Source organism: Eucyclogobius newberryi, unplaced genomic scaffold (genome assembly GCF_026437365.1).
Source record: "Eucyclogobius newberryi isolate DKJ021-1_F unplaced genomic scaffold, fEucNew1.0.hap1 SCAF_10, whole genome shotgun sequence".
NCBI lineage: Eukaryota > Metazoa > Chordata > Actinopteri > Gobiiformes > Gobiidae > Eucyclogobius > Eucyclogobius newberryi.
In genome coordinates this window covers 15,613,894-15,631,853 of record NW_027315724.1, presented here as the reverse complement: position 1 = coordinate 15,631,853, position 17,960 = coordinate 15,613,894, and the positions used below count along the sequence as shown (strand labels likewise).

The 17,960-nt window shown below is 41.0% G+C and overlaps 1 protein-coding gene across 2 annotated transcripts in view; it reads left to right on the top strand.

The window, feature by feature from the left end:
* Positions 1–17,960, top strand: part of pde2a (phosphodiesterase 2A) — a 181,817-nt gene that overhangs the window by 138,695 nt on the left and 25,162 nt on the right. For both annotated transcript variants that reach the window (XM_072461818.1, XM_072461820.1), the window contains exons 3-8: positions 8,010–8,099; positions 8,879–8,967; positions 13,928–14,037; positions 15,547–15,602; positions 16,120–16,179; positions 16,259–16,415. In XM_072461818.1, coding sequence (XP_072317919.1) covers positions 8,010–8,099; positions 8,879–8,967; positions 13,928–14,037; positions 15,547–15,602; positions 16,120–16,179; positions 16,259–16,415 — 562 coding nt within the window. The remainder of the gene's footprint in view (positions 1–8,009; positions 8,100–8,878; positions 8,968–13,927; positions 14,038–15,546; positions 15,603–16,119; positions 16,180–16,258; positions 16,416–17,960) is intronic.

Genomic DNA, 17,960 nt, shown 5'->3' with positions numbered 1-17,960 from the left:
TCTCCTTCTCCCTGAAGCATGTATCAATACTATTCCCCTGTCAACTTCCTAAGGATTACACTAACATATATGTATCGCAACCAATCTACCACCTCTGAGAGCTGAACATATTATTCTGCCTTCAGGGACTGACAGAGCAAATGGAAAAGATCAAATTGCATCAGTATGTGGCATGATAAGTGTGTCAACAGTACGTCCCTATTGACGTGTGTAAGTAAACATGCCACAGGTGACGGAACCACGCAGGGACTATAGTTATATCATTGCTCTATTGGTTTGACCCATTTACAGTCTTCAAGGACAATGTATGAGCTAGACATCGTTATCACTTACCTCCCATTGTTTCTGTTTATCCTGCTGTGATTGGTCTAAACCTCTGGGACGTGCTAAAACTAGATTCTATGGTAATAAGCCTATTATTAGAGCTGTATGCTGGGGATTTAAGGCTTTATATGTGGGATAAAAACGATAACACATTCTCTTTTATCCAGTTATCCAATGAAACTAGTCAGCTGCCACAGGGTGTCCAGATATTACGTATCAAAGAAAACGTTTATTAAATTTGAATTACATTTGTGTTTAGAGCATTGCATCCTAAAGAGCTTGGAGTATCTTGAAACATGCTAAATCTATGAAATGATGAATGCCAATTTACAGCAAAATATCACACATCATATATTAAGACAAGACACAGACTGCTTCTGTTAAGTATAAGTTTTATGGTAATATCTTTATACAGTAATTATAGATGTAAGAACTTGAAAGTGACAGGACTTATTTAGAAAATGATTAGATGTGAGTTTGCACACAGAGGCGGAGCCTCATGCTGTTTCTACTATTGTCTCAGTGGAGCCACAGTCATTAATTAAGACTCAATTAAATGTAGACACTCTTCATTTAGTTAGCTTCACTTGTCACATCTCTAAACACGGTGTACTCATTTGGGTGAGTCTGCTTTGACATCTGAAGGTAAAATGATTGGTACAATGTCAGATTTAAAACACTGTTACAATTAAAAAGACAAAAGTATTGTGGGAATATTTTATTTTTGTAATGTAAAAGCCCATTATTTTATTGTTGCATAGAACCTCAATTGGCCTGTTCTACGTAATTCTGTCCATCAAAATTGAAAACATTTAAATAGGCATCCATAACTTGAAAATCACTAAAATACAACATATGTGACTTGAGCTACTCTTCAGCTTTTGTGTATGAATATAAAGTGATTGTGTGATGATTTGAGAGCAAGTCAGTCTGCACAAGGCAGCAGACAATTTAAGTTACTCGTCATCAAGTATACATAATGTGTGTCTTGTCACTGCTGCATTTTGTTCTTAAAAATATATTTTGCCCCAGCTGTTCATTGCAATTCTTGAACTTTCCCTTGACTTATGTTAAGCTTGTGCTGCTACTCCTCTTCATGAAAGGTACTGTTATGCCAGCACTTTATCACGACCTTATGAATCCTTTTTAATAAATATCTCCATGGCGACTGCAGGATCAAACTGTAATACCTCAAACAAATTAATTTCCTCATTCATTTGAGGATCCTATTTGCTCAATTACGGTTTTAGCGATCAGACGGAGGTAATGTACGGCGTAGATGAAAGCTGAGTTGTGTTTTAACCCGGCTTCAAACACAGAGATTTGCATGTATCTCCAAATCTGCTTTGACAGGAAAGAGAATAGCTAAAAATGCTTCTCCGAATGTTTTCAGATATACAGAGGGGGAAAAAACTAGAAAAAATGACCTTGTCGGTGTATGTTGGGAATGATCTTGGCATTATCCTGGTGCGGAAGTGTTGGCCCTCTAGCGCCGTGTCCGTGTAGACTTAATTAAACTCCTCAGCTAGCTGTCCGCCCAGAGTTGCGTTCTACCAGTCTTCCTCTCATCTGTTAACTCTGATTTATGAGTGTGGTGCTCCAGGGACTGACTGAGAACGAGCAGTTTTAAGGCCCGGTATGGTGGAGCATTTGTAAGCAGGTCAGATACCACCTTGTTCAACAGCTGCTTGATATGGATCACATTTACATAACACTAAACCTGGGCACAAGGAGCAGTTTGATACACACTAATAGAGGTTTAAGGACATTCATGGAGAGCAAATGGTGCATATTGCCAATGGGGAAAATATATTCAGCAATTACTAGATGAAGGGAAGTTAAAGGACACAATTTACTTTTTTGAGCTTTTAATCCAGGGAGGTGTTTCGGGCATGTCCCACCGACAAGAGGCCCCGGGGAAGAACCAGGAGACGCTGTAGGGACTACGTCTCTTGGCTGGCTTGGGAACGCCTCGTTATTCCCCTGGAGGAGTTGGAGTAATTGTCTGGGGAGTGGGAAGTCTAGGGGTCCCTGCTTAGACTGCTGCCCCCGCAACCCGGCCCCGGATGAGCGGAAGAAGATGGATGGATGGAGCTTTTAACCATGTTCTAACATTGATACCTTGAAAAACATACCTGGAGTTGCATTTAGCTTAATTCATTCCAGTTTGAAATCTGTTGAGAGAGACCTCTCCCCTCTGACCGTCAAAAACACTCCTGTCCTCGATGTGTGACGTTTTCTCAATCTGTGGCTTGACTCAGAGAATCATCTCTGCTGTTTTTCAAGTCATAAATCATCACCAGACTCATTCTGAGCATTTTTCATGTCTAATCATAATCAATACTACTTGGCTACCTAGCATTTCAGAGAAAACCTTCCAGTTGTTTATTATTAACCTATGTAATCTGAAGCCAGTAGCCACCAAAACACAGTTAGTGCAGTGATAACCAGATGCCAAACTAAAAAATACTCTAGAGCAGGCGGGCCTGCTTAATCCGGCCTGCAAAACGTTTCTAATTTATATTCATAACTTTCCAATAGATATATAATATTAGTCCCTCATCTGCCTGAAGAGTGGGTCCAGCTCGACTCAGACGGTCCCTCATCTGCCTGAAGAGTGGGTCCAGCTCGACTCAGACGGTCCCTCATCTGCCTGAAGAGTGGGTCCAGCTCCAGTCTCCCTCGTGTCCGTCTGTCCGTCTGTGAGAGTCGGATCTCTCCTTCACTGGAACTCCTCCAGGTTTCTACGCTTTTTTCCCAAAGAGGTTTTTTTTGTAGTTTTTCCTGGCCGAGAAGGAGAGTCTAAGGACAGAGGACCCTGGGACATCGTCCCTCGTCCCCACAGACATTGTCTGACTCCATCGCCACCACAGACATTGTTGATTCATTTCTCCCTGTGGCCCTCAGAGGCAACTGTTGTTGTGATTTTGGGCCTTACAAAAATAAATTGATTTGATTTGATTTGATATAGTGTTTTTGTCACTAGAAATAGCGACACAATCCCACAATCCTTAGCAGCAGCCTCCCCTCCTCCGCGCTGCTGGAGCAAGTGCCGATATTCTGATCAACTTCTACTCGGTAAAACATTATGATATGTTCTCTCCCTGGTACAAAGACGTGTTCATCTCTAGAGCTGGGTTGAAATAATCGATTTTCCAATTTTTAATCGATTCGCATATTAATGACCGATTATCGATTCATACGTCCAAAGATCGATTTTTTTTTTTTTTTATTTGTTTTTTTATTAAAATTCTCTTCTACATTTCCCTCAGTGAACTTCAATCTACCTTCAAGAAAGAGAATTCAGGACTCCTGGATGATCTTTCTTGAAGGTAGATTGACCCTTAACCTTTTCATCAGTCTTCCATCAGTAACTACCAATACTTGTAAGATTTGCTGTTTAATATTGACATACTACTAGTTTTAATATGTTGCTTCTCTACACAGTCATGAAGTGAAGGAAACGGTTCAAATACATTTTTCATTTTTAATAACATTAACCCCCGGATTGAATCGAAATCGAATCGGAAATCAGATCGAAATCGGAAATCAGATCAAAATCGGAGCGAATCGGATGGGATCTGAGAAATCGGAAAAAAACAATTTTGAAACGTAAAAATCGGAATCGAATCGATTCTTGAAATTTGAATCGAAACCCAGCTCTATTCATCTCCTTGATTTTGTTAATAGTCATAAAAGTATTTTTTCTGTGCATCCAAGTCAGTTTGGCTGCAAAACTGCACCTGCAGGACATACTTCTCCCCCAAATCATTCTGGAGCTTGTTTTGGGTGGTAGTCAGAAGTTTCTGCATGCTCTCAGCCTCCTCAGTGGCCTCTTGAAGTGCTCTTCACTGCTCCATTCTCCTCCTTATAATTCTCTAATTTAACATGGTGACCTCCTGTTTCTCTATAGTGTTGTTGGCAGCCCTTTAAAAATAGCTGCAATGTAGAGGGTTGGTTGTTCGCTTTGAGTGTCTCCAGTTGTTCTCTGAGACACTGAATGGATTTTTCCCTTTCATACCCCTCAGCTTGTTTTTGGTTGCTTGCTGCTCCAGGAGAAAATCTTCAGATCCTCATTCTCCTGGTACAAGTCCTTCCACAAAATGACACAGTAGCTCGGTCTCAGACTGATACAACCCATAAGCATAAGAAGCCATTCTCTGCACACATGTGACTATGGGCTAAAGTGCGTTCCTGAAGAGCAGGCTCAGCACAACTCTGGCTAACACTGAGTGTGTCTTTCCAGATGAGGTAACATATCGATCGAAAAGAATGTCGAGTGTAATTATACTTAAATGTTTGTTTGACCTTTAGTTGGCTAATCTATACATCACTATAATACGTGTGCACAAGGATTACGCTGGATGGCAATGGCACCATTAACTTTCACTGGCAGCGAGTTGTAATGACCGGCAACAATTACTGCGACCTAAACAGAGCTGTAAAACTGGTGTGGGACTGTATGTCGGCCTGGGGTTGTCCTACAAACTGTTATTGGAGGCACCAATGGGGAATGTCGAGGAGTTAAGACACTTTAAAATAAGTGAATCCAGTACAGCCCCTTTAAAGAAATGAAAACTTAAAACTTTGAAGAGTGGTAAATGTGGCCATTCGTCTACCATTATAAGCTATATATATATACTCTAATTAATAATATTCACAAGTTCAACCTAACTTCATAGAATACATTTATTTATAATCCAACATTGAGAGTAGCAATCTATTTTATCTAGTACTTATATATTATACATTATATTATTAATTCTCTCTCTACACTCAGTGATGATAAGCCACTAAGCCAATGTTGTAGACACATCTGCCTTGACTGACAGAGACTCCTTCATTCTTCTTTTTAAACAAGTAAGATGATAATTCCAAGACCTTTGCATGTGCTTGGGATTATGAAAAACAGGTGAACGAATACGACAAGACAGATTTTCGTCTGACGTAAAAAATGACTGTGAAAGGTCATGGTTCAGCTCCTGACATTTACCTGGGCACACATCTTATTGCTAGCGATGTGCAAATCCTCTTCCTCCTTTTACTAATGCCGTGAGGCAACGTGTAGCTGGTGGGCCACTCAGTAAGTACTTGATGTGTGATTGGTGGTGGGACATTTGTCTACTTTGCCTATTTGAGTAAAGTGTTTTTTGGGGGTCGATATACAACTTGCGGTATCCAGAAAGAAGTGCTGCTTTTTTCACATTCACAACAGCTCTCTGGCGGCCTGATTGAGTGATCAAAGATAATCATATTTAATCTCATCCAATCATATGTAATAAGCGAGTCGACGTGCTCAGCAATGACAAGAAATCACTCCACTCTCTCTCAGAATGAGTTAATATTCCTGTTTACTTCATGTGCAAAGCCCACAAGCGCGTTGTGTTAGATCAACGCCTAAAGCTACGAGGGATTTTTGTAGGCTTGAAAAAGGAACAAGATGGTAGCGGTTCATGAACCCAGAACACGATTGAGGATGATTTGGAACAGAACTGACATTCACAGGCAAAGATTCTCTCCTTTATCTGCTTTTGTCCGATTTAAATTCAACACACAGGTTTTAGTTTTTTTCAGCTGCTGCATCTTAAACAACAGGATTTCTCAGGGTTTTCTTACACTTTGATGAGATGTTGAAGTCAGCGCTGACGGTGTAGTGATAATGTACAGAGATAAACAGAAGTGCATAGAATTTAGGGAGACACTAAATAGAAACAAAATTATAATTGTGCCTCTGCATTTAGTCACATCTAAATTCAGTTCTTCATTAGGCTAATTCCTCTATATTTTTAATCGGATTGTGTGCTGCCCTGTGGTCGAGTGGTTAAGTCACAGCTCACGTATGCTGATGTGAGTTTGACTCCCGACTCTAATGATTTGCTGCATGTCTTCCCCTCGCTCTCATTCCCAGTTTCACCCAGTCTTCTCCTGTCTAATAAGATAAGATAATAATAAAGCCTATGTGCCACAAAATCTTTAAAAAATAAATAGATAAATAGTCGGATTGTAATGAAACATGCAGCATTTCACAGCGTAGCATGTAGAGACCATGTCTGTGTGAGATGATTTACCTCAACACCTGGACACCGAGCGAGTGGGAGGTTAGAGCGGAGACGATGGAAAGACCATTCAAGTCTATGGCAGCTGCTCATTAGCCTTTAGCAGCTAGTACACAGTGGCCTGGAAGTTACGAAGGCTCGAGTACCATGTGATAGCAAGAGTTACTAAAGCTACACAGAGGCCAATGTGAGCTAAAGCGAAAAACTGAAGGATTTTGAACCAGAGTGACTGACCCGATAAAAGGTGTTATTTTAGTAGCTCCATGGTGCACACAGGGCGAAGAGTGAGCACGCTGCCACTGCGTAATCACAAAATCAAGCCTAATGCTGTTGTGCTGCTTCTTTACTTTTACAACACATCAGAACATTTGATTATTAATGCAATTTTGTTTTCATGTTGTTTTTTGATATTTTCTCTACCTACAGTGTAGATGGCTAGCCTTTGTCTGTAATTGAATCACTTTTTACTGCAGGCATGTAATTCAAATGTTTACTAGATGTTTAAAGCTGTCACATTGGTCCTTAAAAGAGGAGATTTTGTAGAGTTTGGGAGAGGATTAGGACAAACATTTACTATAGTGACTAATAGAATAGTATAAATAAATTGAACAAAAATAATATAGAATACAATGATGACTTTCACAGAACTCAAACCCTGCGACAAGCTGGCCCCTGTCCAGAGTGTACCCCACTGGGAAAAGCTCCAGTTACCTGCTCCCCTCCCCCCGGAACAAGTTGTAGAAAATTATGAACATGAGTTAATGTTTACTCTGCTGTTTTACTTTTCGTTGCAACAGTGGAATGTCCTTATTGTGGGACAAATAAAGGTGTTCTTATTTTCTCTTCTCTATTGCCACTATAATGAGCCAGATGTAGTGCAGTCTATGATTGAGGTGCAAGTTCATTTTATATATAAACTACATTAAAATGTGCTATTCCGTTTTGTGCAAATTTTAGACTTTTTTTTATCTGCAATCTCAGAAGACTCCATTGAATCTCAATTACTGTGCTTAATCAACCATTTTAAGCCTAATCATTTCTGCTGTCCTCTTAAGGCAATTCATCCAACAAATTACAACTTATTTCCTTCTTTCAATATAAGTATTTTATGTTACAAAGACAGTAATGTGTTTGGCATCTTGGTTATACTGTAGTTAATCATGTGCGTACCAGTGGCAGCCTAAAAGACACATGTCATCACAGATAAAAGCAGATCAAGTGTTAATTTGAATCCGCCTGCTCACAGGGTGAATCCAATTAAGATAAACATCGTTTTTTCTAATGGGCCCCCAGAGGCTGAGCAGTTTCCAAAACAGCAGCACGTGTTTGGTCTTATCTCCGACACATATGCACACAGCCCATTTTATAAACAATTTGATCACTGTATTCCAAAAATGTTTCACAAAATCAAAGCGCAAGTCCCTTAAGACATATTCTTAAACTACAGCAAGCATCAATAGAGTCTAAAATGACAGTTTAAATATTGTTCGTGGCTTGCCAAGTGAAATATCGAGGGAAGAATGGCAACATGAGCACTGTACCAACAAACTAAAGGCAGCGCCAGAGGGTTGCAGTGGCACACAGGCAGTTCATAAGCAAGTGTTGATGTGGCTGTGTTTATTTTCCCAGGATGCTTTGCTGCGGCTGGCGGCGGTGGTGGATGTGCGCTCACTCCGCGGTGCACTACGAGACAGTGTCCAGGAACTGCTGCCCTCTACGGTACCACAACACACATGCATAGTGTATTTGTTATATACTGTATATATACTGGTTGTTGGCTATGAAAAGGAATACATATACCATACATATACAGTACATAGTATATACCAGGGAGTACTCATGAGGCCCAGTAATATGACTGAAGTAGAAAAAGCATTGCATTGTTTGATTTTAAAATAGGTCTGTACACAAATGGAGTATATGTAAAGTCAGCCTAACTCTTCTACACCGTCATGTAAACTACAACTACTTTCACTGTTACAATATAGCTAGTGGTGGAAGAAGTTTTATTTGTAAGTTTTGTTACTTAAGTAGAATGTCAGATGCAGGAGGGAAAAAAGTACATGTTTAAAACTTTACTTTTAGAGTAGCTAAATGTGGTGATCTTGTAAAATTGTCTAGACTTTTTATGAATGTAACATAGTTTGTTCAAAGTCAGGACTTGAGCTCAAAACCTTTAGGTAGAATGTCATGAATGTGCTTTTCAGTCATTTTAAACAATGTTGTGGAGTAAAAAGTATTAATACCAGCTCTCAGATGCTGTGAAGTAAAAATAAAAAGAGTCCACAAAATGCACCTAATTTAAGTACAGATACATAAAAATGTAATAATTTCCTTTCTTTCCTCTTCTGAATATAGCCCAACCACAATCATTTTCAAGATGTATTCTACAGTCAAAAACAAAAATGACAACTCTTCAACTGACCATGCAGCTCGTAGAAGAGTGGATTATAAGCGTCCATTTCCTTTCCCAGTAAACTGTACATTCCTTCCTCCAGGAGTGTGTCTGCGTGTACCTGCTGGAGGGAGAAGTGCGCCTGCTTTGTGACGACCCTCCACACGAACTGCCACCGGAGGGCAAGATCAGGTGGGCTCTCCTCTCATCTGTCCCTGCGTGTGTTTGGGAGGAACGTTGGCAGGGTGAAGTCACAGCTGTGTAAGGATTTGCTTCGCCGTGTGGAGAAGGACCACATCACAAAGAGGTTCTGGAGCAGTGCTTCTCTGTGGGAGATACAGGTGTTGTGAGAACGATTATGCGCTTCAAACGGAGAGGAATGAAATGACATTGCGAGGATGAGCAGCAAGCACGGGCTGAGGGATTTCTCGGGAGATGAGACACAAAGATGCAGAGGAAAATATTTTTTGGAAAGACCAGTGACGGCTACATTTAAACGGTTGACGGTCCTGAGGAGATGGCGCAGGATATGAAATTAGGGCTTGCAAAATAAATGTGTTAACGTATTGTGTCGTTTTTTTCTCCTGCTAATCGTACTTAAGATAAATTGAAGCATTGATTAATTTGATTGTTCTCGCTCCTACATGGGACAGTAATCTGTCTGTGTTCGAATGAAGGGAAAGTTTGACTGCTTGCTGCTTGAATGTTGAGTTTATATTTAAGCTGGACAATCTCCTGTGTTTAATAAATGAGACGTTCCGTTCTTTGAATCCGTCAAGTGTATTCTGTCCCATTCTACAGAGCAGTTTTTAATGAAGTAAGGATTAATGTTTGCATTAATCTTTTCCTGTCTGTACTTGGGCTCTCACTCTAAATGCAAAAGACTTCTTCTTTTTCTTTTTATCTCGCATGCAAACCCTTTCTCTCACCATGTGCTGTCCTTTTTGCCACCCTTGTTTTCCTCTAAACATGCCATCCACACAAGCTCTAAAGTCTTTTTCTCATCTTCCTCCTACTCTGTCTCAGCCCCCTGCTGCTCGCCAACACCCCCTTTCTCCCAGATGAGGTATGACGGGGCAGGTTGACAGCGGCCCCGGGGTCCCTCACTGAGAAGTCGATTGGTCTCGGGCTCTTAAGTGCTCTCCAAAGCTCTGTGTGCTCCTGCTGCTGCTGCTGCTGCTGCTGCTGCTGCTGCTGCTGCTGCTGCTGCTGTTGCTGCTGCTGTTGCTGCTGCTGCTGCTGCTGCTGCTGCTGCTGCTGTTGCTGCTGTTGCTGCTGCTGCTGCTGCTGCTGCTGCTGCTGCTGCTGCTGCTGCTGCTGCTGCTGCTGCTGCTGTTGCTGCTGCTGCTGCTGCTGCTGCTGCTGCTGTTGCTGTTGCTGCTGCTGCTGCTGCTGTTGCTGCTGTTGCTGCTGCTGCTGCTGCTGCTGCTGTTGCTGCTGCTGCTGCTGCTGCTGCTGCTGTTGCTGTTGCTGCTGCTGTTGCTGCTGCTGCTGCTGTTGCTGCTGCTGCTGCTGCTGCTGCTGCTGCTGTTGCTGTTGCTGCTGCTGTTGCTGCTGCTGCTGCTGCTGCTGCTGCTGCTGCTGCTGCTGCTGCTGCTGCTGCTGCGGTGCTGATGGCGCTCGCACATTGGTGGTGAAAACCAAACATTGCATTATTGATGAAAGTGTCTGTTTGTCAGACAAGAAGCCGTTCCCTAACACTTAATTCCCACACAAACCAGGGATCAGTAGTTTAAATGCTAAAGCTAACACTGACAGAACAAGTGAGGGAAGCCACAGGAAATATACTGTTACAAGACATGCGGGCCTACGAAATGGTCACATGCAATTGAAATTAAAATGCGTGTAGTTGTTCTTTGAGCGTTCCTGAATACAAGCGCTAATGAAGGTCTCGGGTTCGATTCTTGGGCTGAGTTTGCATGGTTAGCTCCAAGAATACCAGTTTCCTCTATGCACAACGCTCTTTCATCTTAATGGACAGAACAGAAATGACCCTATAGTGAATTAAAGTTGAATGGAACATATTGCCACATGTTCGGTATCACATAACCACATTTGTTGACCTTCATGAAGGCTAAAGGCACATATTAAAAGAGCTGCACTCGGACACTCTGTTACTTGTCTCCCTGCACCTGCATGAGGCTGTTATCAGAGCCCAGCACATGCACATACAAATGGGAGAAACACGCCGTCGCTGAAGCCATTTGCAGAAGGCCACTTAGTTCAAGCTCTTATTTGCACTCCCCATTAACTCAACCTTGAGATACAAAGACTCTGCAATGATAAGTCCAACTAAAGATGCCTGACTGTATATTTGTTAGGCCCTGAATGTGCTTGAATAAGGAAATAGAAAAGAAAAAATGCTGCAAAAAAAAGAACATTTTGTGATTGAGGATTATTACACAATCTCTACCTGCTTTGTGAGAGAAGATAACCATTTATCCTTCTGCTTTAATGATATTGTATACTGTATGCAGGTAAATACTACGGGTCTACTTGTCTCCATGAAGTAAATAACTACTTCATGGAGACAAGTAGACCCTTAGTATTTACCTACATTTGCCTGGAATGTTTCACAGGATGGCATCAGCTTTATCTATCTCCATAGAGACAAGCAGGTGACGGACTCTCTGCCAGACAAGGGCTAACACTGTATATAGTCCAAAAAATCCCTTGTGTTACTTTTCATAATGATCCACTAATCTATCCGTCATGGGGTGATTTCCTGTTCTTGTAATCGCTGACACTTCCACGTGTGTTGGCCTACATAATATTAAATGCATAATGAAATATGTAAAACAGCATACAGGGGGGAGCAATGCACTGCAGAATACAGAAGTACAATTCCCAGTAGGGTTTCACTATGCTGACCCATCTGACGAATATAAGGGTTAAAAGTAACATTATGAGGTGTGTGCTTGGTGTTGGAGCCACAGCTGCCCTGGTAGTTGAAAAAACTGGTATTAATGTGGCTGTCATTTGGTTCTGTAATGTAATGCTCTACAATCATGGCCTTTTTTAATTCTTAAAATAACAGGATTACAGTTAAAGCAATAAAAAAATAAATTTGTTGCCACTCTATTTATCAAACCCACCTACTGTGCGTTGAGGTTTCAAATCTTTTCACTTCTCACAAAAACACAAAGCCTGTATTTTGCCTATCAATGGGTGGCTGCGCTTTCTTTGACCTGCCTCGGTCCAAATGGGTGTCATAATGGTTGCGGGGCCATTGCTTTGAACAAAGACATCACGAAAGGTCAAGCGCATTGGCCACGGTAGTAAACCAGGATGGAAATGCTTTTTGACTGGATCCGACTACTCCTCAGTGGGCTGAAATAAATGTGCACTTTTAAATCAATGCACCATGCAGAGATAGGACCAAACAGCTCAGAGGGGTTCGGACACTCTGTGAGCACGTAATAGGCTCGCACTGTTGGATTTGCAAGGCAGTGGACCGTCACCTATGCTCTGATTTAAGATTATTTTTAGCTTGAAGACATCATGACTGAGGGCACGTAGTTTAAGAGCGCTTTTAAGAGCAGGAAATCAATCAGGAATCCGCTATGTTACAATGAGGCAAATCAGCCTCTACCTTTTTTTACCAGAACCAATCTGTGGATATTACTCAGAACTGCAATGTGTGCGATTGTACTAAGAATTTGAATTCCACTGTGTAATTATTAGTTGAACTCAAGGATGGTGTATCTGATGTGGGATATTATATTAAAAAAATAAAAAGATAGGCACACAAAAGCAGGATTGTGTATTGACCGAGCAAGCTATTTTCTGCCATCCATTTTTCAAGGGTCATGGGGATATGCTTTGCTTACAACTTTATCCACACAATTATCTTTGTGGACTGTACCAGAAGAATAACCCAAACCATGATTATACCCGAGTGATCACGTGCACTTGCACATGAATGGAAATGACAACCACAACAAGCAACATTTGTGTGCATAGCTACAGTAAGTCATCCCCAGTTTTCAGTAGTTTTCAGCAATTTTACAACAGTAAATCCAGGCCTTAAAGCAGGGGGTCCCCAACCGGTCCGCAACGCGTTTGCTACCGGGCTGCACAAAGTCTGGAAATAATCGATCAGTGACAACATCTTCTCCGACGTAACTTTGGCCTGTCACTCATGACACGCTAATAAGCTTGTCTGTGGATATATAATGAAAAGCCTTTTAGCAAATTGCCAATGAAATCCATTAAATATAATGGCAAATATATTATTATATCTCTGCTCTTGTCCTGCGTGATAACGTAACTGATATGTGCATTATACATGATACTTCATCGCGGATGCGTCGCATCAAACACGCTGGGCCAGAATTCTGCAACTGCTACGCGATCACCTGTTTTTACTTTTACAAGAGTTTGAGCGCTACTTCCTGTGCCGTGATGGTAACAAGACGGACTTACGGAGCAGACTGGACTTAAACACACTGCGGGTCATTGTCTCCCATCACACATAGATAGGACCATCTCATTGCACAGAAACACGGGAAGCTTTTCCGAGCTGAATCGAATGGAAGCCTAAGCCCCGCCCACTTCCGAGCAAGTTAACTTGACCACGACATAAACTGGCACACCGGTCCGTGAAAATAAAACCTACATTATTCTGGTCCGTGGTGCAAAAAGGTTGGGGACCCCTGACTTAAAGAATTCTTTGCAGTCTATTTTTTGAATGACAGATTACATGGAATTTATTACTGTCAGATTTGTTTGCTAGATACTATAATTACTTTTGACACCACTTGATATATACCCCTTCATAATAGACTTACCGGTACTCATTTTAATACACAATTCCTATTTGACATTTTAATAACTAAAACACTTGTTGGAAATGAGAGCGGCAGCCTTCTGTTTTCATATTCTTTTGAACAGACACCTCCAAAATAAGCAGAGCCCCTTCTCATATTCTACAAACGCTGTGCAGTTGTGACACGTGGCTCCAAACCAGCCCACTATTGAATTCATATCATTCATGATTTCACAATGAGTAGTGTTTTTGTGCCGCCGCGGTGCAATGTGTTTTTGTCATAGCGCATGATTATACTCCCGCCCACTCCAATTGTCCTTTCTGTGTCCAAATATCTGTCAGAGTGCGTATTATTATTGAGCTTGTATTTCTGGTGTTTTTTAGGAATATTGCAGACCAGTTGAAGAGATGTCAATGTGCCGGACTGCCTCCACCAGAACTGCCAGAAAAATACAGAACACATTTGGCGGCGCCGCTACCAGCACACCGAAGAGGTTTGTATCATGTTGTTTGTACTATAGTTTTGTGAGCGCATGTTGCGTAAGGTTGGCACAAAGACAGGCAGATCTGTGGAGCGTCACCTGACTGTGTGTTGGGTTTGGAGATGTTAGAAGAATGTGGGATGGAAAGAGGTAGGAACAGAGAAGAAAGAGATGAGGAATGGAAGGAGTGGTGTGGAAGCTGAGCAAGGGAAGCTGAAATGTACAGGCGGTTTTCTGAAGGAGTCGGCAAATGAAATAAGAATAATATAAAGGAAGAAAAGAAAGGGAATGGATAACATGAACTCTAAATGGTTACAGTGGAACATCAGTTATACATACATTAACAATAAAACATAATATCTACTTTTGAGTTGGAATGTTACAACACATCAGAGCGAAAAACTGAATATCTTATAGGAAGGAATCTTAACAAAAAGTGAAAAAAAAGCACAAAATCCTGTTATAAGCTATAGCATATATATGTACTGTATGTGAAGATCATCTAGGCCGTCACAAAAATACAATTGTGGATTTATTAAAACAGTTTCCCTTTATCATGTTCTTATTAAATCACTGGGTTCTGATTTTTGCATTACAAGGTCCAACCCATTGAAAAAATAATAATAATACATTGTGAGTGTTTTTAAGACATGTTACTGCTTTTGCAGAACTAGAACATTCTTGCTTGGATGCAGCATTTTTGTCCATTTCAATATAGGAATGGGTATTTTTGGAATTGAAATGTTGTTTATTTAAAAACCCAACTTAATAATTTGATGCTAAATACTAGAATGATTCCACACCTCTCCAGAAGTGTTGTTACAAACATGAGACATAAATATGGTCATACCTGCCTGTCAATGCCCGATCTCAGAAGACAAGCAGGTCAGGGCCTGGTTAGTATTTGGATGGGAGACACAGTAGAACACAGCTCGAGGAAACTGTCGTTGTGTCCTTAGGCAAGACACTTCATCCACATTGACTGGTGTGAATCTGGTGTGTGAGAGAATGATTGGTGGTCGGAGCCTCGCTTCTTTCACTTTGGCCCAGGGCAAATACCAGAGTGTGGAGTGAATGAATAATGCACTGTAAAGCTCTTTGGGTGTCATGAAAGGCGCCAAATAAATCCAATGATTAAAATCATTGCACAACGATAACAAAAAAAATGTTTTTCATTGTACACAGGCACTTTTGGATTGAGTGCATTTTGTTCTGCTGTAACCAAGTCAGATTACAGCAGAACAAAATGCAAAACAAAATGTAAGTCAGGCTTACATTAGAAGCCTTTGGGAATATGCACAAAAATAAGAAGAAGCCCCACCAGGGTCATTATTGTCCAATCATGTTTGTTTTTCTGCATGCTTGTCTCTCCGTATGGGAACAAGATAGAAATTTAAATAAGATTAGTAGTGAGACAAGGACATGCATGGAAAATGAAGGCAGGAGATTAGGGAGTGTTGGGCCTAAATCAATGCAAAATGTATTATAATGTCTGATATTTGTCTTGTGCTTTGCTTTCAGCTGTTGTCATTCCACTGCTGAACCAAGAGAGGAACAATGCCATCGCTGTCTTACTGGTGAGTCTCTGCGCTCAAGGACAGTGAATCCCAAACAGGCTGAATCAAACGCTGGTGTCGTCCATGCATTTTTCATGGTATTCAGCAGATTACAAAAAAACCTAGTATTAAAAGGTAATCTATGTGGTATGCTTTGGAAAAAACATACCGTACAGATGCTGATTGTGGATAGGATTTATTCACAAGTAAAATCCACTGCCTGGGTTGTCTGTAAAAGGCTCTGGACAAAATAAAATGAACCACTGCAATTTCTCCCTTGATCATTGCCTTTCTCTGGGTCTGAAAAACAATCAAGACCAGTGTTAGTTTTGTACCGTACATTCCTTCACACACTTCTGAACCATAAAGCAAAGCAGTGCTATAAAATTACATCACAGTTATGCTCAGTAAACGACTGGAAAGCTGTATACGTAATCAGACCAGATACAAGAGAAATGGAGAATGGAGAAGAGAATGTTTGTCATATTGTAGCGATAAACAATAAAGCTAAAATGTGAGTAACGATGTCCTCTTGTAGGTGGCCTGTAATCCTCTGAGTGACCAGGATGAAGTCCATCTCAACACACTCGAAAGACACGTATGCTTCTCCTCTTTGCTTTGTTCAAATGTGTCTTTTTTGATCAAACTTCAAGTCATTTATGTGTTTCAAATGACAGGCATCGGTGGCGTGTGGGCGTGTCCAAGCCATCCAGGCGTCCAATCAGAGACCTCTGCTCAGCCCGTCGCCACTACAGTCCCACAATGCACTGCTGCACCTCAAGGTTTCCGAGCAGGACTACTGCGAGTTAGACCGCAACATTCTACAGCTCTGTGGTATGGATTTGTATTGAATATGTTCATTCAAGGCCAAAATGGTCTTTTATTCTGCAACAAAGAACGATATTTTCATTCTTAATTGACAACAATGCTCGCCTTATAGTTTTTTTTGTACACAACCTTTCCAATACTTTATTCTTCATTGGTATTGTAATTATGAACCTATTTTAATTATGTAGTTAGTAGTAGTTATGATACTAGTTGAACAATTTGAACTAATATTAGTAACAGGACCACCAGTAGTAATGATACGAATTGTACTCTTGGTTGTTATCCTACATTATGTCTGCATATGGGTTGTGTTTGAAGTGCTGCTTACATATTTATGGACCAGTACAATTCACATACTGTACTTTTCCACCAACCCATAATTTCACCGTTCTCCATTTTAAACTGCTTGTGTCATAACGCATACAAATTACAGTATTGGTAAATTATGCTAATGTAAGTCGCCCATTTGGCTTCAAATATCTTTGCATTTAGACTGACTCGCTGCACTTTGTGACAGACTTGATGAAAACAAAACATTTTGCTAAAGAACACTGTCTAAAACCTCATGCATAATGTAGCTTCTAATGCTAATCTCCCACAACACACACGCATAGTTTACTCTGTGTTAACTCTCAGCAAACACAAACACATCTAGCATCTCGGCAGTTTTCCTCTCTCTCCTCATTTCATCTATCCAGTTTTTGTCATTCTTCCCTTCTCTCTCGCTCTCGTCCGTCCATCTTCTGGTGCAGTGGTCATTATTAATCCCTATGCAGCGCATCACTCTCTCCCTGACCCCTGCGTCTGCTTTGCCCCACTGTGGAATGCTCTCTGGACCGCTCGCATACTCAGCATTTTAAAGCTTTCCACAGCGTTCTTTCTTTTCTCATCCACCTTGCATTCGCTCGCTCAAGCTTTTCTGTCCTATGCTTTCCCTGTGACCTTGAAGCAACATCACAAACAGAGAATTTACTCCCCGACTAGTGGTTGGGTATAGTGCAAGCATAGGGCTCAGACTGGATTCTTTGTACATTTTTAAAGATACATTTAAACCCAAAAACATGCACAATAGAATCCTCCAGCGATGGTCCTGACCAAGCCAAGCTCAAGCTCTGGAGATGGGCCCCCGGGGGCAGTGCTGTAGCGCCCATTGCTCCTGACAGGTCTTCCCAGCGGCTTTGAAGGATGGATCAAATGCAGAGGACAAATGTCACTATGAGGACTATAAAGTGTACCTTTAAATTAACCTTAAGAACAAACAATACAAACAAACTTTATTTCAGTACTTACGCTATTTAAATGATCTAGAAACCAGAACAGAAAGTTATGTTTATAAACTAGCAGCTGCTACACTATGTAGCGTGGGCTCAAGATTCAATGGATAGATTTCTAGTTTGTCCAAAACCTATTTGAAAATATAATGTCCAGTGTAAGGCTGGGCGATATGACCTTAAACGTAATCATGTTTATCCTCCTAAATCCATCCTGATTTTTGGTTGGATTTTGTCATATTAGAAACAAATAAAATGGCTTTCAATATTAATTTACTGA